Here is a 26,333-nt window from a genome sequence, read left to right as displayed (position 1 = left end):
CACAACATCAACCATACCAAGTTCATCAACCCCCTCTGTTACTTCACCAAAGAATTCAATCAATTTAGTCAAGCACAATTTGTCTTTAACAAAAGCAAATTACTGCGGATGCTGGAAATCTGAAATAAAAACAGAAAATGCTGGAAACACTCAGCAGGTCAGGCAGCATCTGTGGAGCGAGAAACAGAGTTAACGTTTCAGGTCATTGACCTTTCATTAGAACTGGCAAAGGTTAGAGATGCAACAGGTTTTAAGCAATTACAGAGGCAGGGAAAGTGGGGAGGGGAGGAAAGAACAAAAGGGAAAGTCTGTGATAGGGTGGAAGGCAGGAGTGATTAAATGACAAAAGGGATGATGGAGCAAGGCAAAACGGGGGCGGTAATGGGTCAAGTCAAGAAACAAAAGATGGGTCTAGAGGATCTGTAAATGGCAACAGCAGAATCATTGCCAGCAGCTTCTATCCAAAAAAATGGGAGCAGCGGTTATGATCTGAAATTGTTGAATTCAATGTCGAGTCCAGAAGGCTGTTAAGTGCCTAATCGAAAGATGAGGTGCTGTTCCTCGAGCTTCATTGGAACAGTGTAGGAGGCCGAGGACAGAGATGAGGGCAGAAACAGTTGTGGGAGCTTATATTTCAAATTCACTGATACTACATAACTAAATCTAACCATTAAGGATGTTGGTAGTGATAAACTTGTTAATTTGAGAAATATTTTTTTAATTTTGCAATTCATTGAAACGTGAAATCAAATTTGTCAATTCTACAGCAGAGAAATTTCATGGTAAATGCAAGATCCTTTCAGAATCCTCTGGTGTTTTATTTTTCTTTCTTGATTGTCAGGATGTGGGCGTTGATGGCTAGGCCAGCAATATTGCCCATCCCTAGTTGCCCTGAGAAGATGGTGGTGGGCCTTCTTAAACCGCTGGTAATGGTTTGGTACAACCAAGTGACTTGCTGGGCCACTTCAGAAGACAGTTAAGATTCAAAGATGTTACATAACATCTAAGCCTCTTAAATGGACAACTGCCATGGCCCCCTACATGTCTATCACCAGGAGATTTTACTAAAGCTCTAATGTAGGAGATTCAGAAAAGCAACAGGGTGGAGAGAAAAATGCCCAAAAATACCATCCAGTTATTGCACAAATGGTGCATTTTCCCATATATGGTGGAACAGTGAAAAGAAAGAAGTGAGTAACAGGCATCGTCAACGAGAGTCGGCAGAGAAATTCTCCTCTTACTGGCCATAACAATATACCTTCTGCACAGAGTATCAAGTGATACACTTACCTCTAACTGCAACATTTGGTAGTCATTGGAAACACATTTGGAAAAACTCGGAGGCTCCCAAAAAGCGATTCCCTCATCATCTAGGACACAATTTCTCAGGATTATTCCTGAGAACATTAAAATTATTAGTTGTGGCATTCTTCAATGTCATTATACGGAGAAATTACAATTGGCATTGTTCCTGTACAAATGCTTAACATGCACGTAAAAAATTCCTCTCCACCCCATTTTAATGCAGGTGTTAATCCATTTATTTGTGGGTTGAGCCTGCATTTAAACAGCACAGATTGAATTTGCCAAGAATATATTAAATGTTTGTACAAGGACAATGCAGTTCATTATTTCTACCCTATAAAGTCAAAATAATATACTCTTAATTACTGATCTGAGGCCCAGTACTGTTCTTCCATGGTAACCACTCAAGGGAAATTCATCACATTAAGCAGAAATAGATAGCAGGTCCCCTTAGTTGTGAAGCAATTTGACCTACTGTACAAAACAATCATGTTATAGTGCATTCCCCTGTGATGAACTCTGAAGATCCCATGACTTGTATACCCTGGTTGAGGGGCTCCACCTTTCCACTTCTACTCACAATCAACTGTCCCAGATTCTAGTGCCTCAACCTATTCCCTTACGCTTCACTGCTTCTCTTTCAGAATATGTTATCTCGGTGGTCCATGATTCAGGCAACAATGTTTGCTGCTCTCTCAGTATCTTCTGCCTCAAGTACTCTGTTTTGATGATAACCCCAGGTATATTAAAGGTATATTGGGTTTTCTGCTTGGAAAATTAGTAACAATTCCCTCCCACCATTTTTATGCTCCTTCGGATTTCCGAAGACCACACACCCGTGTGACAGCAATGTATGTTCATGATCTACATGGTTCTCCATGAGTAAGATTAAGGTTTTTATCCCCTCCCAATATCCAACTACACTAATTATATATAAAACTAGCCAAAAGACTCAATTGGCAAAAGTGGAAAACAAATCTATTTAAATTGTGAGTACTACTCTCAACAAAGACAATTGCTGCGATATTTACGAGGAGAGTTCGGGTCTGCACTGTAGCGGGGAGCCCGGAGAGGTCGGGCGTGGAGGTCCTCCCACATTTAATGGCAGGGCCTCATTATAATTTTAATCTTCCGTTTCCCAGATCGACAGGCTGGCTGGAAAACCAGCGGCAGAAGGCCACATCCAGGGACCCTTGGGGATGGCCTCCGGCAATCGGGAGAGCGTGATCGGGGCTTGGGATTGGGGCTTGGTGAGGGTAGGGGTGGGAGGAGAGCCTGACAATGGTGGAGGAGAGGTTGGGGCTTTGTGGGGTGGCGGAGGGGTGGGCGTGCGGTGGGGGGGGGGGGCGCGGGTGCGGATCTGGCAATGGCGAGGGACAGATCAGGGCTTGGGGGGGAAGTCGCTGATCGTGGCAGTGAGGAGAGGCCGCAATCGACTGCAATCCTCCTGGCCTACAAGGAGTGCTAAAAAAAGTACTAACTTGCTGGAGCCAGAAGTTTCAGTTCGCTGCTCGGTTTCCCGAGCCCTGGAAAACCCGGCCGTAAATCAGTTTCCCAATTGCACTGTGGGAGCCTCATTTCATTATGATAATGAAGTTTCCCACCTCTCCAAGGCGGGACACATGGACACCATGCAACCCGTAAAAACGGCAGCAGGCACGTACGCAGCATGTTGGGGACACGGTCCCTGATTTTTAATTTTTAACCCCCACCCAACTCCGCTCCAGCCCATCGTGTGGGTGTCACTATTGAGGCCAATGTATTTCACAAAGTGTCTGAAAGTAATTAACTTTCCTCCCCACTTCCAGCAGCGTACCTCTGCAGAACGTCCAATTTTCAAGCGGAGGTTAGACCTCCCCATCAAAGGGGAGAATGGGGCTTCCTCCCAGCCACTCCCTGCCAGCAATAATTACCTGCAGCACTTGGTGGGCAGCTGACAACTGCAGACTCGCCTGCCGGTGTCTTCGTCCACACTACTGAGTTGTAATTTTCTTCCTGACAGTATTCATGAGGTTCTGAAGCAGAAATTATGCCTTGGTTAACACGAATAAATTGTTTAAGCCCCAACACTTCTTTCAGTCCTACATGCCATTCAGGTAATGAAAAAGAGAAATAGGAGGATTCAACTGCAGTGTCCGAATATACCCTGCCTTGACCCTGAAATGCTGCGTTTTTATATTTGATTATGGTATTGTTGATGGTGCGCTCACAAGACTCAGCCATATGACTAAATATTCCAGGGTATTTGACTTTTACAAAAGTCAGGCAAAATTGAAAAGGAGGTGGGGTAGCCCTGATAATAAAGGATAAGATAAAGGCAGTAGGGAGAAAGGATCTTAGCCCAGAAAATCAGGATGTAGAATCAGTATAGCGATTTGATAAGACCACACCTGGAGTACTATCCACAGTATTGGTCTCCTTACACAAGGAAGGACATACTTGCCTTGGAGGTGGTGCAACAAAGGTTCACTAGATTGATTCCTGGGATGAGAGGGCTGTCCTATGAGGAGAGATTGAGTAGAATGGGCCTATACTCTCTGGAGTTTAGAAGAAGGTCATCTCATTGAAATGTATAAAATTCTTAGAGTCCTTGACAGGGTAGATGCTGGGAGGTTGTTTCCCCTGCCTGGAGATTCCAGAACTAGCGATCATTGTCTCAGGATAAGGGGTCGGCCATTCAGGACTGAGATGAGGAGAAATTTCTTCACTGAGAGGGTTGTGAATCTTTGGAATTCTCTACCCCAGAGAGCTGTGGATACTAAGTCAATGAGTATATTGAAGGCTGAGATCGATAGATTTTTGGGCACTAAGGGGATCAAGGGATATGGAGATCGGGCAGGAAAGTGGAGTTGATGTAGAAGTTCAGCCATGATCTTATTGAATGGCAGAGCAGGCTCGAGGGGCCAAATGGCCGACTCCTGCTCCTATGTCTTATCTTCTTATGCTATTATGACAAAATGTCATTTCATCAGCCCCTTTTGGCATATCGTGGAGAATTATCTGTCACTGTTTAAAGCTGTGGCCAAGGGAACAGAGCTTGAACTTTAACTGAGACTGTGATTGATAGCAATGTTGGACTCTAACTGCAACTCATTAAGAGGATTGGGATTAACACAGGGCAACTGAAGAACTGCAGCTGAAGTTTCGTACATTCAATCTATCTGCCTATGCTGAATTCCCTAACATTACGCAGAGTCCATTACTACTGAAATCAGTGAGCACACACATTCTTTTATGACAAATATTTTGATAATCATAGTAAGTACAGGTTGGCTATTACTTTGACAAATTTTGCAAGTGACTTTGGGTAATTCCCAACAGCGATGCGTTTGCACATTAACTTCTTCTTATTATGTTCTGTGTAATAGAGGGTGATGGAATCTCTATGTATGTGCGTATTTGTGAGAGAACACCAAGCCCAGAACACTGGAAGAACTCTACCATTATTTCAGGAGAGGACTGGATATAGACATCGTATAAACATGGTTTTTGAACGTAAACGTGGCCCTGAGTTTCCTCCAAGGGCGCTATCAGCGAATTGTGTCCAAAATGCGCCTGGCACTGCGCCCGTCTGGCCGTGGTGAAATGGCGCCCAACGTAATACCTCTCATGAAGCAGTGCAAACAGTCAGCGTAATCGGGCATAATGGAATCGTGGGGTAGTGTAAAAGGTGAAGAAAAATAATTCCCCTTCAGACTGGAGACTACAAAGTAAGCAACACTTATCTCTCTGTCCTGCAAATTTTTACTGTAATTCATTTAAATTGCCCTGTACGGAGTCTGAAGTATTTTTTAACGTTTCCCTCCCTGCAGAGGAATAGTCAGAAAATGAGCCCTCCGTCAAAGTGTCATTAAAGCGCAGGCCTGAGGCTTTAATTCACCGCTGGTCAGCTGCTTTGCGCTGGATTCATAATGAGCACGGGTGCCTGTGGGCCTGAGACTCTGGGCGCAATGTAATGCACCTCCCCCCCCCACCCCGCGACCAAGCGCAATTGGAGGAAACACGAGCTTGGTTACTGGGCGCGGGGGGCCTGTTTTGTGGGCAGGTCTGGTATGGGGTGAAGGGTTCAATGGTCGGACTTAAAAGATCGCGACTACTTGGGCGTATTGTAGTTACAGCCGTAACTCATTTACTCTTAAAATTCTGTGATCTTTTGCGCTATTTGACTTGATTCCCCCCAATAAATACTATCGCAGATGTTTTATGAAAGTTAGAATCATATATTTTTGTTTTGGTTATTTCTCACAAGGAAAAACCCACTCTCTAGCCTGATTGAAGGCTTTGTTTAGGTAAAGTCTGGTTCAATGTCTCTCTCTGAATGTACTATAATTTGCATTAATTATGAGCATGACTTCATATTTTGCACCTTTAACCATGCAGAGTTCATGGCAGGAATTGTAAAGTAGATTATTTAATATCTGTGACTTTTGATTTGCTTATGCCTATTTTCTAACAGTCTGTTTATTTGCCAATTGTAGTGTGGCTGGCTTTGATAAAATCACTTTGGTGATCAATAAAAGTTGTTTCTATCCAGAGTCGGCTAAGTCCCATGCCTAACTGAGGTAGAGAGAGGGAGAGAGAGAAAGAGAGAGGCCATAGAGGAAGGAAAGGTACAAGTGCAGAAAGACAATGTAAAGTGTCCACTGAAACTAACCAAACTCATAGTGGAAAGTTAAAGGTCAAGCTATTGGATCATGCTCGAATTACGGCCCGACCCCGGTGTAACACCGCTGAACGCGCCTAATCAGGCTGGCAGGAGCAGCATGGCAAATTTGTTCCACATAATTGCTGTTCAATGTCCATCTCCAAGAAGAGAGAACAGAAGTACAGGAACAAGGATGTCTTGCTGCAGTTGTACAGGGCCTTGGTGAGACCACACCTTGAGTATTGTGTGCAGTTTTGGTCGCCTTATCTGAGGAAGGATGTTCTTGCCATGGAGGGAGTTCAGCGAAGATTCACCAGGCTGATACCTGGGATGGCAGGAATGACGTATGAGGAGAGATTGGGTCAATTGGGCTTGTACTCGCTGGAGTTTAGAAGAATGAGAGGGGATCTCATTGAAACTTATAAAATTCTGACAGGACTAGACAGACTAGATGCAGGAAGGATGTTCCCGATGGTCGGGGAGCCCAGAACCAGGGGTCACAGTCTAAGGATAAAGGGTATGCCACTTAGGACAGAAATGAGGAGGAATTTCTTCACCCAGAGAGTGGTGAACCTGTGGAATTCTCTACCACAGAAGGCAGTAGAGGCCAATTCATTAAATATATTCAAGAAGGAGTTGGATATATTTATTAAGGCTAAAGGGATCAAGGGGTATGGGGAGAAAGCAGGGACCGGGTACTGAATTTGGATGATCAGCCATGATCACATTGAATGGCGGAGCAGGCTCGAGGGGCCGAATAGCCTACTCCTGCTCCTATCTTCTATGTTTCTATGTTTCTATGGACATTAAATGGCATTATCATTTCCGAGTTCCCCACCATCAACATTTTGGGGCTCACCATTGACTAGAAACTCAACTGGACCAGCCACATAAATGCTGTTGCTGCAAGAGCAGGTCAGAGACTGCGCATTCTGCACGGTGTGGCTCACCTCCTGACTCCCAAAAGCCTCTCCACCACCTACAAGGCATAAGTCAGGAGTGTGATGGAATACTCTCCACTTGCCTGGATGGGTGCAGCTGCAACAACACTCGAGAAGCTCGACACCATCAAAGACAAAGCAGTCTGCTTGATTGACATCCACCCCTACCACCAGCAACATACTGTAGCTGCAGTGGGTACTATATGCAGGTGCACTCAGCAACTCCACAAGTCCTTTTCGGCAGCACCGAACCAAACCCACGACCTCCACCACGTAGAAGGACAAGGGCAACAGCCGCATGGGAATACTGTCTCCTCCAAGTTCCCCTCCAAGTCACACACCATCCTGATCTGGACACATATCGCCGTTTCTTCACTGTAGTTGGATCAAAATCCTGGAACTCCCTAGCTAACAGCATTGTGGGAGTACATTCACCACATCGACTGCAGTGGTCCAAGAAGAAGGCCTCAGGGCAGTCAGAGGTGGGCAATAAATGCCAGCCTTGCCAGCAAAGCCTACATCTCAAGAATGAATAAAAAAAACTAAAGTGCTGTATTAATGGAAATTGTTCTTGTCATTTCTTCTTTATAATTAGGGAGATTTTGAGACTATGCACAGTCTTATATGCAATTACTGTGGATTTCAGGTCCCTGAAGGAACATGGGAGAGAGTGTTAATTCCAAATCAGGAGACTCCATGAAATTCAGGGGAGGGGGTGGAGCCAGTGTAGAAATATTGAAAAGATTAAGGCGGTGTTCCACCCTATTCATATATTGACATCTTTTATTCCTTTACCTTTGACCTTCAGAGGCCATGCAAACATTCTTTTTATGATATAGATGTAGTCTTGAAAGTCCTTCATGTACTGCAGAGCTATGAGACATTGGCACACAAAGGAACTCGTAGCCTAATTTTGCACTTCTAACCTTGTATAGATTGCTTTGTTTAATCTGAAAATACAATCCCTCCTTCCCTGAACTTGATGTTTGCTTTTTTATTGTAATTATCTCTGTCACTACTTTCTGTGGGTTTTACCTTGACAACCATTTTGAAGCGGTGGTCATGGAGACACTATCTATCGGTTGCTAAGTAACAATGCATACGGTTAATTTGGGTGCAAGTCTGAGCAATTTGATGATTGTGTCTCACAGCAGCAACTGTCAGCAACTATTTATAATAAAGGGATGAGTTGAACATTATCAGAGTCCCTTGAATGCGTTAATACCTTGTGCTCCATTCATAGCTATCTATTATTGATGCATAGTTATTTAGCTTCTTGCTTCTTTCTAGCTCTGTCTCATTACACAAAGTTTGCTAAATGAAAAGGATTTACAGTAAACTACTCCCAAGTCTCCTCTCCTGCCAGTGACATTTGTAAAGCAGCTGCGAGGATAATCCAGGCCGGCTCCCTCCCTTCATCCTCTGTGCTTCCTCTGGTGAAATAGACATACAGAACCGTAGGGCAGTTACAACACAAGAGGCCATTCAGCCCATTGCATCTGTGCCAGCTCTTCACAAAAGCCATCTAAAACTAATCCTTCTGCTCTCCTATCACCCCATAACCCTGTCTTTTCCTATGCTATAAATAATTATCCATTTGATGCACTGGTCTGTACCTTAATTATTCCCAGTAACAAAGCATTCCAAACTCAGACAACTGTGTAAAGAAATTTACATAGAATTTACAGCACAGAAACAGGCCATTCGGCCCATCAGGTCAATGTCGGTATTTATGCTCCACACGAGCCTCCTCCCACCCTACTTCATCTCACCCTTTCTCCCTCATGTACTTATCTAACTTCCCCTTAAATGCATCTATGCTATCCACCTCAATTACTTCCTCATTCTCACCACTCTCTGGGTAAAGAAGTTTCTCCTGAATTCCTTATTGGATTTATTAGTGACGATCTTATTTTTATGGTCCCTAATTTTAGACTCCCTCTCAAGTGAAAATATATTCTCTACATCTACCTCATTGAACCCCTTCATAATTTTAAAAACCTCTATCAGATCACCTCTCAGTCTTCTCATTTCTAGAATAAAGAGCCCCAGCCTGTTCAGTCTTTCCTGATAATTGTATTTCTCATAAGCTGTCTTCTCACTCTCTTAAAACCCTTTATATTCTGTTTTTAAATTAAAAATCCTCTACTAAATCTCTTCTTATTCTTTAATTTAGAGGAAATAATCCCATATCTCAATTCTCTCAAAACTCTAATTTCTCATCCCTAGTAACATGCTAGGTAAGTCTATGCTGCAGACCCTCAGTGACTTACCATTTCTGGAATAGCAACCATAAACCAACATCTTCATCATTTTATGGCACAGAATGTTAAGGCACAAAGGTATTTCCCAAATGCGCCACCCTCGTTAATTCTAGATTACAACATAGCCACAGCCCAAAATATTTACCTGGGCATTTTTTGTCATTGCACAACCTGTACTCCTCTTGAGGTCCATCACACAGCAGTCCATCAAAAAATGGCCCAGTGCATACCCTGACTCGAAGCTGTGTCCCACCGTCACAACTTTTGGTGCATGGTTCCCAACTGCTCCATTTTTGCCATTTTCCATCCACTGTAACACAAGACATCGATGTTGCTAAGAGACCTCAATTTACCCGGAACATTTAAAGTCTTAGTAATCATGAATGCGTCAGGTTTCGAGCTCCAGCACCCTCCGCATTCCAGCATCACATGGCATCTGCTGACTGTAGCCTGCACCGAGACAGTTGTATTAGCTTTTATTCTTGTAATGAACATAAAACAACTCAGCATATGACAGTAAGAGTGCTCGCTTCATAGCCAGATAGCTATGGGTTCGAGTTCCAGGTCTTTCTGACAAGAAAATACAACATCAGATTTCAAACAGGGAAAAAAAAAAATTTTTGAAGAAAATATCAGGGATACCAGCACAATGAGAGCCTACTAATAACAGTGTGGGCATATTGGGTGAAAAGTAAAAGATACTTCAGGAACTAGCCTATATGAAAGTATTTGGAAGTTCTGACGAAAGGTCATCAACCTGAAACGTTAACTCAGTTTCTCGCACCAAAATTGCTGCCTGACCTGCTGAGCATTTCCAGCGTTTTCTGTTTTTATTTCCGATTTCCAGCATCCGCAGTGTTTTGCCTTTGTGAAAGTATTTGGACCGAGGAAGCAGAAGGTTTCTGCTGCTTCGTTGGTTTTACTGCTACCTCTTGTCAGCATTATCTTACATATCAAAAGGGAAAAAAAGGGACTTCACTTACGATGCTGCCCTTGTTATCTATGAGGAAGACACTGTGGAGAGAGAATGGGCTTGCAGCTCATCTTATCAAATGGACTGTGGTTGAGTTTAGTGTAACATCAGACCATCATTTAGACTTCACCAAAGTATTGTCAGTGAGGATGAAGTCTCAAGTGAAGCTACCCTTCAACTAATCCAATTTCACTATTCACAGGAGGTGAAATTGACTGTCAGATTGACATCATATTTCTTCACTGTTAAGACGTTACTATGTCCCCAGTATGTTAAAACAGTGTACTTTTAATCAGAAAATCCTTCCCTACCAATCAAGGGAGACAATCATATTATAATGGTACATTAGTGCAGGGTGCTCACTTCAATAATCCTGACAACAAACTATTGCTTGGAACAACCCTGCCAAAGCAGAGATCATTTCACGAGCCAACAGTTGCTATGCAACATTACCAGCTTCCTATTATTAACCCCATCATATTCGAAATGGCCCAGGTCACTTACATAATCTAAGTGTTTTTGGACTCTGATTCACTATGCCACTGGGCAATGCTTTGTCAGTATCAAGAAAAATATAACTCATAACATTTAGCTATAGTCCTGAAAAGAGGATATGGAATGGCTCTTTCACCAATATGTTTTGAGATTTGCAGCTGTTGTAGACTCCATGGACATAAAAGAGGCAAGCGGCCACTCAGACAATGGTTCCCAAAAATATGCAGATCATAAATTTGCCGAGAGTGCAGCAGAAGGTCCAGGAATTAGGCCAAGACCCAGATACATCGGGTCCCAGTCTTGTTGGTGAGTTTCCAGTGGGGCCAGTTTGCAGCGTAACCTCCATCTGTCCCAAACATAAACACTTATGTCAGAGCCAGGAGGAAGGAATTCCCAAGCTGAGAAATTCCTCGGCTCCAGCTTGCATTACACTGGGCTGCCGGTATGCCAGGATGAACAAAACGTACTGGCGCACTCAGCGTGCGTGGGATCATCTGGTGGTCCTGGTTCCTGACCTGGACCCCTGAGGAAACATCTATCCTGGGAGAGATTAAAAAGGGGGCCAATAGGTCCTTCAATAAATTTCTCGTGTACAGGACTCCTTTCTGAAGAGAGGCTGCCCAGCACCGCATTATTTGCACATCCCCCTCTGCTTTGGTGGAGCCCAAGATATGCCAATAATGGCACGAGCACGAGCACCTCCAAGCCATATTCAAATTAGAGAACCTCCCCATGGCCCTGGATACTTTGACAGAGTCAGTGGTGGAAATTCCTGGTGGGCACACGCCAGAACTTACGCTGAGGAAGGACTGCGGGCTTTTGGGCCTGGATGTTTTAGGAATAATTGAAAATTCGAGTTTAAGGTCACACTCCAGCTTAGATTGAAATCTTGAAGTTCATCCCTGCCAGCTAAGACTTGGGCTAGAAATTCGGTGCATTTGCGCCTCCTGTTAGCGTCACCGGGGGGCGATAACGGGGCGCAAATGACTTTTTGCCCGCGTGCGGCGCCGCTAACGGCTCCCACTAACTTCAGCGGGAGTATAGTGTCGGCGGTAACCGGTAGCACCCCGCTCCGCTGGTGATGATGACGTCATCATCGTGCGCAATGCCCCGTTTTCGCCCCGTCTGCAAAATTGGCCTGCGCCCCTTGAATATGCGGCGGGCGATGACAGCGACTGATTCAGGGGGCGGGAACGGAGCAGCAGGAGGCTTGCGAGGTGCTAACTAAAGGGGAGGTGGCGGGCGGGGGGTAAAAAAATTGGCCGACTTACTTGTCGTGGCCCGTTGCGTCTTTCAACGCGGGGTCCGTGCCGCGATCTGGCAGCACGGCACCCCACTCCCCGGTGGTCCAGGTAGGGCCCCGCAGAGTTGTGGGTTTTGGGCCCTCCCCTTTAATGAGGGGAGGAGCCCTTCCGTGCGGCAACGCTACGTGGCCCAGTGCGTAGCGCTGCAGAACGCACTGCCCCGATATTCGGGGTTAGCATTCTAAGAAGAAAGTGGAGTGCTTGAATTAGCACTCCAGCTCCCTCTTGGGGTGCTAAAACTGAATTTACCGATCGCTGGCGCTATTTTTCACCGGGTGCTAAATTTAGCGCCCAGGCGATGTTAGCGACCCAAAATGGTCGCTGACGAATTTTTCCCCCCTATGTTTTTTTAATGATTTGTTAGTCATCACTTGAACTATCCACAAAAAAGCACAGAACTGACTTTTTGAATGAATGAAACCTACCTGGACACTGTTTTGGAAAGCACGGCCTGTTTTCAGACCAGTAACCCTGGCATTCAGCTCCACCAAAGGAAGGCCCGTTGCACTCCCTTGTCCGCTGTTGTGTCCCATTTGAGCAGGTGGCAGAACATTGACTCCAGCTAGACCAATCATTCCAGTTCCCATCCACTTATTGAAAAAGAAAACAAAGGAATATAAATATAAATAAAACAATACATTTTTAAGATTATGATGGGAATTAGCAAATACGTTCCGGGTAAATTGGTGAAGGATTCAACGATCAGAATGCAGAGGCTAAAATTATGAAGTTGGGAACATGAAAGTAAGGTAGGTGGAACTCTTTTACCCAAAAGGTTATAGAGTTATGAAATAAGTTACCAGCACGGTGGCATAGTGGTTAGCACTGTTGCCTCACAGCGCCAGGGACCCGGGTTCGAATCCAGCCTCGGGTGACTGTCTGTGTGGAGTTTGCACATTCTCCCCGTGTTTGCGTGGGTTTCCTCCGGGTGCTCCGGTTTCCTCCCATAGTCCAAAGATGTGCGGGTTAGGTTGATTTGGCTATGATAAAATTGACCCTTAGTGTTAGGGGGATTAAATACGTGGGGTTACGGGGATAGGGTGGGATATGTGTTGGTGTAGGGGTTACAGGGATCGGGTGGGATATGTGTCGGTGCAGGCTCGATGGGCCAAAATGGCCTCTATCTGCACTGTGAGGTTTCTGTGATTCTGTGATTCTGTGAAAGATCACTGAAGTGCACAGTATGAGTGAGCTGAAGAAATAATTGGTTGTCTTTCCGGAGAAAAATTGGACTGAGGGGGATGATGAGAAGATAGGTAGCTGGACACAATCTGTCAACAAAAGGGGCTTGCTTATTAATCCTAATGGCCTTATCCTGTTCTTAAAATTTGTCATGATGTTGTATTGTTATAACATACTATTTGTACTTACCTCTGGATCATATGTCTCTACCACTTTGACCAAGCCTTTAGTCACCTGTCCTAATGTCTCCTTCTTTGGCTCGGAGTCAATTTTTGTCTGATTACCCTCCTGCGAAGCTGCTTAGGTCATTTTACTATGCTAAAGACGCTACATAAATGCACGTTGTTGCTGTCGCAATTTCGTATCGCAATAAAACAAACTACTTAGCAGGTGAACCTGTCCTCACGTGACATGCACTTTCAGTGGTGGCCACTGGATAGAAATCAGGAGTGGAAACCTCCTCTCTCCCATTGAAAGAAGCCAATTGTGCTGCACCATTGTCACTCTTGTTAAAATCAGGCCAGGGATCAAAATTGGCACCTACTTGATTTATGAATTAGTGCTCAGGTATTAGGAAAGGCTTGAAATTTGTCTGTAATTAATAATTCCCTAAATCAAACCCAAATTTCTTCACAAACTTTCTAGACCTTGAAACGTCTTATGCTGATTTCATATTCATACAGATCTCATCATCTGCTTTAGATGTGTACAAGTAAAGATCCAGAACCAAAAATCAGACGTATGGGGTTAGGTTCATCATGCTCAATAAAGTACTTGATCATCTATGCCTGTACTTACCCATTTAACGTAACCGAACTCATGGGGTTGTCTGCACAACAGTTTAACCTAAACAACATCCAGAATCCGGATTCTTCATTACTATTAACAAGTTGCATTTATATAGCAGGTTCAACATTTTAAAAAATCCCAAAGTGCTTCACAGCAGTGTAATTTAGAAAATGGATGCTGAGCGAAAGGACCGGAAATTAGGAGAGGTGACCAAAAGCTTGGTGAAAGCGGTGGGCTTTAAGAAGGGTCTTAAAAGAAGAGAGGGATGGAGAAGCGGTGTGGTTTAGAGAGAGAATTCCAGAGTGAGAGGCCTAGATGGCTGATGGTGTGGTCATCAATGGTGGAGTGAAGGGAGGGGCGAGGCACAAGAGGTCAGAGTCAGAGGAATGGAGATTTTGGGGAGGAAGTTGAAGGATCCAGCTTGCTCCCAATGAATTCTGGGATACTTGACTATGTTAAACTGAAAGGTCCAGCTTGTTCCCAATGAATTCTGGGATACTTGACTATGTTAAACTGAAAGGTCCAGCTTGTTCCCAATGAATTCTGGGATACTTGACTATGTTAAACTGAAAGGTCCAGCTTGTTCCCAATGAATTCTGGGATACTTGACTATGTTAAACTGAAAGGTCCAGCTTGTTCCCAATGAATTCTGGGATACTTGACTATGTTAAACTGAAAGGTCCAGCTTGTTCCCAATGAATTCTGGGATACTTGACTATGTTAAACTGAAAGGTCCAGCTTGTTCCCAATGAATTCTGGGATACTTGACTATGTTAAACTGAAAGGTCCAGCTTGTTCCCAATGAATTCTGGGATACTTGACTATGTTAGCTGTTAAAGACAAAGAGGGGTTTTCAAGTCTTAGAACAAAGACTGACAAAATGCAGCTGGGAACAGATAGCAGGGATGCAGCAAGGTCGAATATCAAACATCAAAGACACATAGAAGTGATAAGGGCATGGGAATATGTGTTCACAGCACCTCAGTAGAGCCAGTGTCTATACACTGCCCTGTCCTCCTAGGAGATAAGAGTACAATTAACAACCAAATTCGAATAGTTGCAGAACACATGAATCACTGTGGCCTTGCAATTACCCGCCTTGTTCGACAGTTAAGAATAAAAACATGTTTTCTCAAACTATAAACAAGGCCTGCAAAGGGGAAAAGACAACAACAGAAATGTGGGGAGTAAAATTACAATCCACATCTGTGGCTAACATGGCCCAAGGGTACCTGAGTTCAAGGGGGTGGGCCCGACAGCTGAAGGGTGGACCCGACAGTTGAGTGACTAACCACATAAACCAATAAAGAGCAACTGTTATGACACTGTTTGTATGTGCACGCCCCATTCTGTAGTAAGTGGGCGTTGTTTATAGAATTGTATAACTTGAATGAACCACTGTTTTTCCCTTGTGAGTGCACCTCTTGTTTGAGGAAGCAGGGTGGCTCTCCCTTGTGCACAAGCCTCTCTTAGTTGCTTTAATAAATTCTGTACTTGTCCTCAATTCCATCTCCATCTGGGTTTCTCCAAAATTCGAATCTAACAAAGTGGAGGGTTTTTTGGGATGGAACAGTTTACAGGGCTAGGGAGGAATGAGACCATGAAGGGATGTAGACATGAACTGCTAGAATGTAAACAGAATGGAGGCCATGCCCATTAAAGCATCATTGTGAACAAGTCAAAGTACTCTGCAAATATGTAAAATAAACACCATTGGTGATTTTAAGATAATTACTCATAATGTGTGGTTCAAGGGACTTTGTTCACAATATGGGGAGATCTCTGTCTGCTAAGTGTTAGTGACATCATAATCATAGTGTGGAGAGTTACCCTGATAATTTACTTTTGACAAAATCAAAAATCTGTTCTTTTGGAGCATTTCCTCAGAAGTAGGCAACATAGGAAATCTTTATGATATGTTAATAATGAGACTAACTCAAATGGCAAGAGGAAGTCTTCCCCCGCTGTCATTGAAAATCATCAATTGTGTGACTGCTTTGAAACTCGTTAATGAACATCAATGATTGGAAGTATATTTGAACATATCCAAAGGCTAAGGAGGTAATTTTAGCCTAACTCGCCAGGCGGGAAATCCACAGGATCGGGGTTGGGCTTCAAAGGAGAGTAAAATCATGTAAAACCAGCACTGTGCCCACTCTCATCAGTTTTCCAATGAGTGGGTTCAGTTAAAATTGACCCCTTAAGTCTCAAAGTTAGATGAAAATGTAACAAAGAAAAGACCATACCAGGACAAAGCGCAATGTTGCAGAACTTGGTTTGCTTCTCAGGTCCTTCGCAAGGGTTCCCTCCAAATTGAGGTTGTATGCAGGAACGGGTGCGGTCTCGGTGACCCCTTCCACATGTGGAGGAGCACAAGCTCCATGGCGACCATTCTTCCCAGACACCGTGGACTGAAAACAGAATAACAAGGTCTTGATCTCATGTTATGGCTAGGTCTATCTGTGAAAATGTGGGAGGAGGAAAGACAGTTAATCAATCAGTGTAAATCAGGTGGACCTGGAAATTGGGCGTAACATAAACTGTATAGCAGCTCTGCTTCGACATTCACTACATATTGCTGAAGAATAAATGCATTCTAAACTGACAGCACTAGCTCTCCCCTACAGGCTAAACAATAATAAATGTTGAAATAGCATAAATAGATTTGCAGATGGCACAGTTGGCAAGTAGTCTGCCATGTTCAACTAAACCATACAGAACATAAAGGTTATAGGTTTGATCCATGTCTGTATCAAGTTAGCTGACAGTAGTAGCATAATGGCCACTAAAACTGGCCTCTATTCCTGGGCCAGATAGGGGAAATGTCAGCCAGAGTTCCAACTCCTGCTCACCATCTGGTGATCCATATGGAAGGTGCATGTGTAGACCCTCATGGTCAAAGAGGCCAACAGCAATCATCATCCAGCCTCACATATAGAAAGAGGATGAAATAACTTTTCATTTATAAAGTGCATTTCACAACCTCAGCACATCCTAAAGTGCTTCACAGCCAATGAATTGCTTTTGAAGTGCAATCACTGTTGTAAAAGTAGCAATCAGTCTGCGCACAGCAAGCTCCCACAAACAGCAATGAGATAAACGAGCAAACAGCGCTAGTGACTTAACACTGAAATGTAAAACACAAAAGGTGGATAAAACTTCTTTGTCTGATCTGTGCCTTTGAGAAGCACGAGTGGGAAGCTGCTTCACTGTTGATTCTTTAATTTTGCAGGACACAGTTAAAGAAAACACACACACATCCAAGAAATTCAAATTAATCCACATCTGATGGCTTCAGTCCAGCCCAACTTTGCTTGTTTAGGCTCTTTTTGTGTAAAACAGACTGTGCAGTGTACAAGAAACCAGGACCAGGCAAATAAACTTGGAGCTAAGGGAGATCCTTAATTGCATCAGTGATCTGACTGTGTGATTTCAGTCTTTTCAATCTGGCTCCCAGTTCAATGGGCTCAGGCTAAGTATTTGGGCCAAGTCCCAGTGCTGTTTTGTTCGATTGCTACAAATAACAATTTACTTGTTCTTACTTCATTTTTATTCTACTACAGGAAGTGGGAACTTTATGTCCTGCAGCACAAGAACACAATATGGTTAGGGGCTAATTTAACAAATAAAGTCAGGGTAGTCGAGTACAACGACATTACTCAACTGAACTCAAAGAAAAGCTGACTGTGCTGCCCAGTCACCTCTCCATTTGCCCTCTATTTATGCTTAGTTTGTCCTTTAAAAATTCAGTAGTTTCCTGTGGGATTATCAAAGGAGAAGGTTTCTTCTGCAATTCCCATACCAAATGGCTGTTGTGTGGCCACCACTGGACCGCTGCCACCATCGCTGTTCTGACATTATCAAATTAAAGAACATGCCCACGCGGCCCAAGCTGGAGCTCAGCATCTCTTTCATTTCAGCGTGCCAATTGGGAACTGCAGTCCACAATGTCTTGACTAAGAAGCAGATTATGATATGAAGTGCAGTTTTTGTCAGGCATGTAGAAATTAAGCTGATAATGAACCTTTCTTGCTCAAAGACATGCTCCCCAAGTCTTATGCCTACTCCAGAGCTGCCATTCAGGATGGAATTATTCCTTTGATTCTGGAGGCGTAAGGGACTGAAGCGTTTTACTTTGATCGTGCTTCATTCTACAGAAGAGTGCTCTCTTTAATAAATGACCGCACTGCACTGGGTTTTAGTGCATGCATAAGAATGTAAGAAAGCATAAAATGTCTAAAGGCTATTCAGCCTGCCAAGCCTGCTCCTGTCACAACCCATGTGCAATTTAATCTGACTCTACACCACCCTCAAAGAAGGTTTTGCATGAATATACCCTGATCCCCAAATGTAATCAAACAAAACGCCTGACTATCTATCAACACATCTTTACTATTCAATATGGGGTTTGTTGCTCTGCACAGATAGAATTCCCCTTCCTCCAGACACAACAACAAAGGAACCATCATGTTCCTTTGTGCTCCTCTCAGTCTATACTAATTCCCGTAACCATCATTCTTCTTCCAAAAAGAGATAATGTTTCAGCTTCAATTTATGCTCACACTATCACATCAAAGAGCACGTCCATGCACAGCAAGCTGGTGTTTAGCATCTTCTTCATTTTAGCACGTCAATTGGGAACGAAAGTTCTCGAGTAGTACCAGCTGGCGATAGGAAGTGCAGCCTTTAGCAGGTCAGTAGAAATTCCGATGATGCTGAATCTTTCTTACGAATGGACTTGCTTCCCAATTCAATTGCTTTTACACCACTATGTAAGAGAAGGTAGTTTTCTTACAATCACCAATCTCACCTGATGTTTGTAAATTCTGAACCTGTGTCCTTCAGCTCTTTGCTCTCAGTCTATGTCAAGCAGCCTGTTTATATCAACATGGAATCTTACACCACAGAAGGAGGCCATTCGGTCTATCTTTGAAAGAGCTATCCAATTAGTCCCACTCCCCAGCTTTTCCCCATAGCTCTGCAAATTTTTCTTTTCCAAATATATAACCAATTCCCTTTTGAAAGTTACTATTGGATCTGCTTCCACTGCCCTTTCAGGCAGTGAATTCCAGATCATAACAACGCACTGCCTAAAAAAATTCTCCTCATCTCCCCTCTGGTTCTTTTGCCAATTACCTTAAACCTGTGTCCTCTGTCCATTGACCATCCCACCAGTGGAACTTGTTTCTCCTTATTTACTCTATCAAATCCCCTCATAATTTTGAACAACTCTATTAAATCTCCTCTTAACCTTCTCTGCTCTAAGGAGAACAATCCCAGCTTCTCTAGTCTCTCCACATAACTGAAGTTCCTCATCCCTGGTACCATTCTCCTCCTAATTTAGAACCCTATGTATCAGAATCTTTCCTGAAGCCTCTTCAAAATAGTTCAGGGCTAAGAACCAAGCAGAGTGATAACTTTTCACTGTTGAATTCATTACACAAATTAATCTCAAAACTAACTGAAACTAATGTGTGAAGCATGACATTCTATATAGATCAGATGAGATTACTATCGTTTAATCCCTTTTATATATAAATTTAACAATAATTTATTTCTCAGGTAAAGCTTTTGCTTTATTATTGAGATTTAGACGTCACTGGCAAGACCGGCATTTACTGTCCATCCCAAGTTGCCCACCGAAGGTGACGGTGAGCCACCTTCTTGAGCCGTTGATACTGGCTTGCTGGGCCACTTGAGAGGGCATTAACGAGTCAACCACACTCGAGTCACATAAAGGCCAGCAGGCTTCTTTGCTTAAAGGACAGTCGTGAATACGTTAGGTTGTTACGACAATCCAACAGCTTAAATGGATACTTTTACTGATACCAGCATTTTATGTCCAGAATTTTGAAACAGTATTCAAATTCTCAAACTGCCATGGTGGGATTTGAATTCATGTTCTCTGGATTATTAGTCCAGTATCATATTCACTACACTATGGTGCCTGGGCTAGCAAACAGGTTGGTGTGGCTAGTTTTTTTTCTTCACTGACTACAAATGGAAAATACAAGCATGGAAATGAAAGTCACTGTACATTTTTCCTGATTTCCCACATTCCTACCTCAAACTAGAATATAAAAATAATGTGGATGTCTGAAGTACAAGTCCTGCGACTCAAACATAGAAACATAGAAGATAGGAGCAGGAGTAGGCCATTCGGCCCCTCGAGCCTGCTCCGCCATTCAATGCGATCGTAGCTGATCATCCAAATTCAGTACCCTGTCCCTGCTTTCTCCCCATATTCCTTGATCCCTAGCACAATTTTGCTTTAAATGTTAGGTATGTTGCACAGATGCGATGTTATTCACTACAAATTAAAATGGGAATCATTTAATTCTATTAAATCTGTGCTTAAGTGAATACACAGCAACATTTCCTTCCTTGGAAGGTACAGATAACTTCTATTTAAAAGGCCAGGAGCGATATTTTAGCTCAATTTCTAGCCTGTTTAGTCACCATGGCCTATACTTTCCCGAGTTAGAAATAATAATTATTTAAATTCATCTAATTCTGTTCACAAGCTTCATCCGACAATCAACACGATGATTGTGTCTTGATTTCCTCCACAGATTCATAGTTTACAAATGTGATAATGTTATTCATAAGACCATGGCCAATAAGGGCCTACTCACACTGATAATCAGATTCATACTGCTCAAGCAACTAATACATTGTTTACTCTGCTGTGGTTGACACGGCCCTTGACCGTGTCCGTTCCATTTCCCACGCTTCTGCTCTCACCCCGTCCCCTCCCTCCCGGAACCACGATAGGGTTCCCCTTGTCCTCACCTTTCACCCCACCAGCCTCCACATTCAACGTATCATCCTCCGCCATTTCCGCCACCTCCAACGTGATTCCACCACCAAACACATCTTCCCCTCACCTCCCCTTTCAGCATTCCGAAGGGACTGCTCCCTCCGCAACACCCTGGTCCACTCCTCTATCACCCCCAACACCCCTTCTCCTTCGCCTGGCACCTTCCCGCGCAAGCGCAGGAGATGCAACACCTCCTCCCTTCCCACTGTCCAGGGCCCCAAACATCCCTTCCAGGTGAAACAGCGATTTACTTGTACTTCTTGCAAGTTAGTATACTATATTCGCTGCTCACGATGCGGTCTCCTCTACATTGGGGAGACCAAACGCAGATTGGGCGAACGCTTTGCGGAACACCTCCATTCAGTCCGTATGGGTGACCCTGAGCTTCCAGTCGCTTGTCACTTTAATTCTCCGCTTCACTCCCACTCTGATCTCTCTGTCCTCGGCCTATTACATTGTTCCAATGAAGCTCAACATAAACTCGAGGAACAGCACCTCATCTTTCGATTAGGCACTTTACAGCCTTCCGGACTCAACATCGAGTTCAATAATTTCAGACAATAATCCCTGCCCCCATTTTTCATGCTGTATGATTTTTGCCATTCCCATTTGCAACATTTTATCTTTCCTGCCTCTTACAAAAGTACAGTATGTTCTTTCAATTCCTTCCTCCCCTCCTAAACGCACCCCCCCCCCCGCCACCCCCCCGTCTCTGCACCTGCTTAATATCTGTTGCATCTCCAGCTTTTTCCAGTTCTGATGAAGGGTCCCAGACCTGAAACGTTAACTCTGTTTCACTCTCCATGGATGCTGCCTGGCCTGCTGAGTATTTCCAGCATTTTCTGTTGTTATTTCAGATTTCCAGCATCCGCAGTATTTTGCTACTGTAATACATTGTTTAGCTAGTTGAGGTTTGAAAATGTTGTAAATCTAGCAGTTTACTCACCCAGATGCAAGGAAAACACAATAATAAGAGGACATTTTCATTGATCCAGGTTTATTGTCCAGGGTGAGCATTATCTTTCAGGTAACTTCACCCCTGCTAGTAACTCTGATCTCAACCCCATTATCGGTCTTCAACTGCCCACCCATTAAGAGCCCTCACCTGACCGCCACTCGCTGTGTTTACCTCAGCAGCGCCGTGAGCAGCCCTCAGTTCTTATCTCAACCTTTGTAAGGAGTCCGGAGTATACTCTCTGCCCTTCCCACGACAGCCCTCAACATCCACCAATGACAGCTTACATAGTGAAATAAAGTTATAACCTAACCCTGAGCCCGTAGGTCAGGCATAATTTAAATCTTTTCTTCATGTGGGAATCATTGATAGTTTCAAAAATATATGAATTGAAGGGATCAATCACTTATCCACCATTTATGGCTGTCCACTTTAAAAATGATTGATCTCTCGTGAGGCAGTTCAAGAACAATTCAGTCAGTCTGATTGGGGGGGAGGGAAGATTTCCTCTGTGTGATTTGTGTAACAAAATAATAAATTTGTTATTTTTATACAGGTTCTGTAATACCAGTTTTTTTTTTAATATAAGAGTTTGTATTCTCTGGTTTACACTTTGGTATGGATTGAATAATGCACTGTTTTCCATTCCTATATACACTCGTGTATATAAATAACAAACCCAGGCTACACAGTGTCTGGAAGAAGCTTTTCTGTTACTTTGCACTACTTCTTCATTGCACTTATTCAGTTTAGGACTGATAGGAACATACGTGTGGGGGGAAATGTCCATGTTCCAACTGCTTTAAAAAATATATGTTTTGCAGCAGGAATGCATATTGGGAAGTTCGCTTGTTTGCTTACAAGCCTTGAGGCCGAATGATTAAACATTGATCTTTCTTCAACATATACCATGATATATATCACTGTATACTATCATGTGGCTGCAGGTGCTATTAGGGATCTCTAGTTCCCAAGATTTTATTTTTGACAAACTGAGAAAGGAAAGCCTGAAGAAAGAGCATGTTACATTTAAGATGTCTTCATGCAACCCTTCCCCTCATCATCTCCCTCCAAGCTCCCTAACTTCTGGCTCCATGAATTGAAGGAATTAGAATGAAGAGTGGAGGCCAGTTGAATAAGAACATAAGAAATCCAGAGCTAGAGAAAGGTTTTTTGGCCCATCAAACCCACTCTATCCAGAGACCCTGTATGATTATTCTATTGTGAGCTTTCTCCCACCCAACTCTTGATCCTATACTAAATTCCTTCCCTCGCTACTCAACAGATATCGATCCAGCCACATTTTAATGATGCCAACTGAATCCAAATCAACTACCTCCTCTGGGAGTATTTTGACATGTCCGCCCAGCATCAGAGAGGTTTTAACAGCAACACTTTTGCCAGCCCCTTGGATAAAGAAATTATGCACAAAACATGTTACAACAAAAATATTGATGCATGTAATGCATCGCATCAATACCTAGTAGTAGTATGCAACGAGCACTTTAAAGCCAGGAATCACTAGGAAGAAACACATCATTCTATAGTTACCCAAATTTCTATGAAAAAGACAGTGCCTGGAGGGGCTTCAGTGGGAATCACTAATAGTTTACTCACAATACGGTATGCCATCACACATGCTTTGATTCGGGGGTAGATTTTGACACTGTGCAATAGTGTAAAATGGGTGATAGCGAATTGGCAGCTCATTTTACATCTCTCGCTGACTTCAATGGAAAGAAAAATCAGGAGAGATGTAAAACAGGTGATTGCGAATTGAATAGTCCAAATCTACTCCTTGCAGTGTAAGCCAAATCCTATAAGTAATGTAAAAGCCCACGGCTCACATTCACAAAGTAACTCATAAAAATAAAGTTTTCTGCAGTTCCATACTAATTGGAAGAATATTTCAAAATGTATTACACAAAAAAAAAATCACAAAAGCTAACATTTCAGCAAATCAGTAAAAGAAAATTCTGTAGATAAGCCATTTTGATGACTTATAACCTTTAAAGGCAATACATGTCCAGCCAGAACATTAGGGAGACGTCCACCTTTGCCCATAACTTGTCAAGTAAAAACAGCATGAGGTTTCTGCCAACAGTCAATCTGTAGCATTACTTAAGGTTAAAAAAAGTAGATTTTATTTCTCTCCAAAGTTTGTAACATTTTTCGATAAAGTATTTACCTTTTATGATGATTTCAAACTATCATATAGTCTGGGTTGACAAAAAAAATCATATTACCTTTCTAGAAAAGCACATACAAAAAGAAGGAAGTTATTTTCCAAATTTTAGGTGATATTGCATTACAGCAAAGTAAAAATTACGCAATGAAAACTAAATATCAGGAATTATGACTACGCTGAATAAGTTGAAGTCTGGGGAATTTATGAGAACACTATTCTTTGAACTCTGGAATCAAGATTAAAGCCAGGTCAGACCAGAGATGATAAAGGTTTCCTTTTTCCGACATCTGCTAAGAGTCTTAAGCAAAGCAAGTCTGTCAAGTTTTAAACCCGCATCCACGGTAGAAGTCCACATCTCAACACAGTTCTGAAAACTGAGCACTAAGCGAGAAACCTTCACTCGCATAGATGGTTAGAGGAAATGTAGGTGCGGGGGATGGAAATGTCACGTTGGTGTTGCCTTTGAGGTTGGTGCATACTGTCGGGGCATCAGAAAGGACATCAGCGTTGCATCAGACCAATGTCATTCTTGACTTTGGAACTTTGATGCAGTCACTGGCAATTTTCCAGTGCTGTCATGGTCAAATACCTTGACAACTCACAAGCACAGATCAAAATTAAAAGAGAGCTGGGATAAATAAGTCAAGGCAATGCACGGCAACAACAAGTGTTTCCATTAGTTCAAGCAAACCTGGACACACTGCTGAATTGTTGCATAGTCTCATTTCTCGCAGAGGTCCACTACACGAGGTGCCATATGGAGATGATACACAGGATCTCATCCGGGTCTGTGTACCCTGCCCACAAGTCGAAGAACAGACAGTCCAGGGGGACCATTCCTCTGCTGCAGGGTCGCCTGAAAAAGAAGATTCATTTGATTGTTACTCAGTTACGGTTTTGTTGCGGTGGAGCCTTTTTATTATCATTTGTCAGTTGCGGTGAATGATATTAAATAGATTATGATATAAAGTAGGTCAATAAAATAGTTTTAAGAGGACTATACACAAAATGAGAAGACAAAGCAGATGAGGATTAAAGGGAGATGTGCTAGAATGAGGGAAAACAAAGAAATAAGAAAACTGAAGAATTGTTACAAACAGATAAGGAAAGGGATCAAAAAAAATTAACTGGAAATGCATCATTGGTCACATGCTAGTAAGGGCGCTCCCAAGGATAACTATACCCAGGCTAAATGTGAAAACGTTTGGGCAATTTTTCATGTCAATGGGGAATTCCAGTTAAAAATAATCAATAGTGTACTCAAAACAAAAATCTTTTGAGCTGTGTGCTCTCATGCTGTGCAAAATCTGCCTTGTACTGTCATAACTGTTACACCGAGGGTTCGGAAACATTCCAGCCACATTTCCATGGTCACTTTCCAATAATCTAATATTGCAGTCAAAGTAGAGAAAATGTATTGGTGCAGCGGTGATCTTCTATTCATGACTTTAGATGTCTTGATGTACAAGTAACAGCAAGTGGCAGAATGTCAATCGTGCCCTAATTTCTATCTGGCTATTATTACATTGGCAGGTTTCCCAATTAGACAGCTCAGATCCATTCTATTAAAGCCCAACCGGAATGTCAGTCATCCAGTCAATGCTCAGACATTTAGTTAAATCCTGATCCTGACAGCTCAACTCAGTTGTAAATTATTGTCCTGTGAAAGGGGACTGAGTATTTTAGGGTCCGCTACTCAAAATAGGGCATGGCATTTGGAGCTTATGCACCGGGCAACCTGGGTACAAGGAAGTCTTCAGGCATGCAGCAAGATGGCAAAATGCCACCTGGCATGCAAAGAGAAATTGCAAATGTCAAAGTTGAATTTCGGCACAACAGCACACAGGTCAGAAAGCTGGATACAGCATCCTGCTTGTGAGTAAACTATTGAATTATGTGATTTAACACCCAGCGCATCGAACAGATTCTCCTTTATGCTGAGCTAACTTGTGGCTTATGTGAAATGCTGGTCTTGACATATAAATCATGTGATTTCAAAAGGGGATCTATTTTTAGCTTAGAAAAAGATTATTGATTCTGTAGCAATAACAGGAAATGGCTCCGCTTTGTGTGGTTTTTGAGAATTCAGTGATAAAAAACAGCTTTGATTTAAACTGGCATGATAAAAAGCAAGGGTCAATTGATCAACTTCAGTCTAATTCCTTTCTTGAATGTATTTTTTAACTTTTATTTTCTGGGCCTTTGCCCTCACCCACTTCTGCTCCAGACTGAGGGAAAGTTGCTGGTCCCTAATGTTCCAACTGCACCATAAACCAGAGCTCTCTCCACAGATGCTGCCAGGCCTGCTGAGAATTTCCAGCAATTTGTTTTCAGATCAGATTTCCAGCATCCACAGTATTGTGCTTTTGCTGCAGAGACTGCTCACATTTAGGACATTAAGGAACCCAAATTTGGCCTGCTCCTTTAAATTGCTTCATGGTCCTTTGATCTCCTGCACTGAATAGATTTGCC

At 42.9% G+C, this 26,333-nt stretch overlaps 1 protein-coding gene across 7 annotated transcripts in view; it reads right to left on the bottom strand.

Moving 5' to 3' along the window:
* adgrb1a (adhesion G protein-coupled receptor B1a) overlaps window positions 1–26,333 on the bottom strand; it is a 658,584-nt gene that overhangs the window by 368,401 nt on the left and 263,850 nt on the right. For all 7 annotated transcript variants that reach the window (XM_085992449.1, XM_085992450.1, XM_085992451.1 and 4 more), the window contains exons 4-9: window positions 24,553–24,717; window positions 16,145–16,309; window positions 12,353–12,517; window positions 9,301–9,465; window positions 3,219–3,320; window positions 1,291–1,397 (exon numbers count right to left, since the gene is read on the bottom strand). In XM_085992449.1, coding sequence (XP_085848575.1) covers window positions 1,291–1,397; window positions 3,219–3,320; window positions 9,301–9,465; window positions 12,353–12,517; window positions 16,145–16,309; window positions 24,553–24,717 — 869 coding nt within the window. The remainder of the gene's footprint in view (window positions 1–1,290; window positions 1,398–3,218; window positions 3,321–9,300; window positions 9,466–12,352; window positions 12,518–16,144; window positions 16,310–24,552; window positions 24,718–26,333) is intronic.

This window comes from Somniosus microcephalus, chromosome 7 (genome assembly GCF_052327205.1).
Source record: "Somniosus microcephalus isolate GS21.2 chromosome 7, FLI_Smic_1.0, whole genome shotgun sequence".
NCBI classification, from domain to species: Eukaryota; Metazoa; Chordata; class Chondrichthyes; order Squaliformes; family Somniosidae; genus Somniosus; species Somniosus microcephalus.
This window is presented reverse-complemented; position numbering and strand designations above follow the sequence as displayed.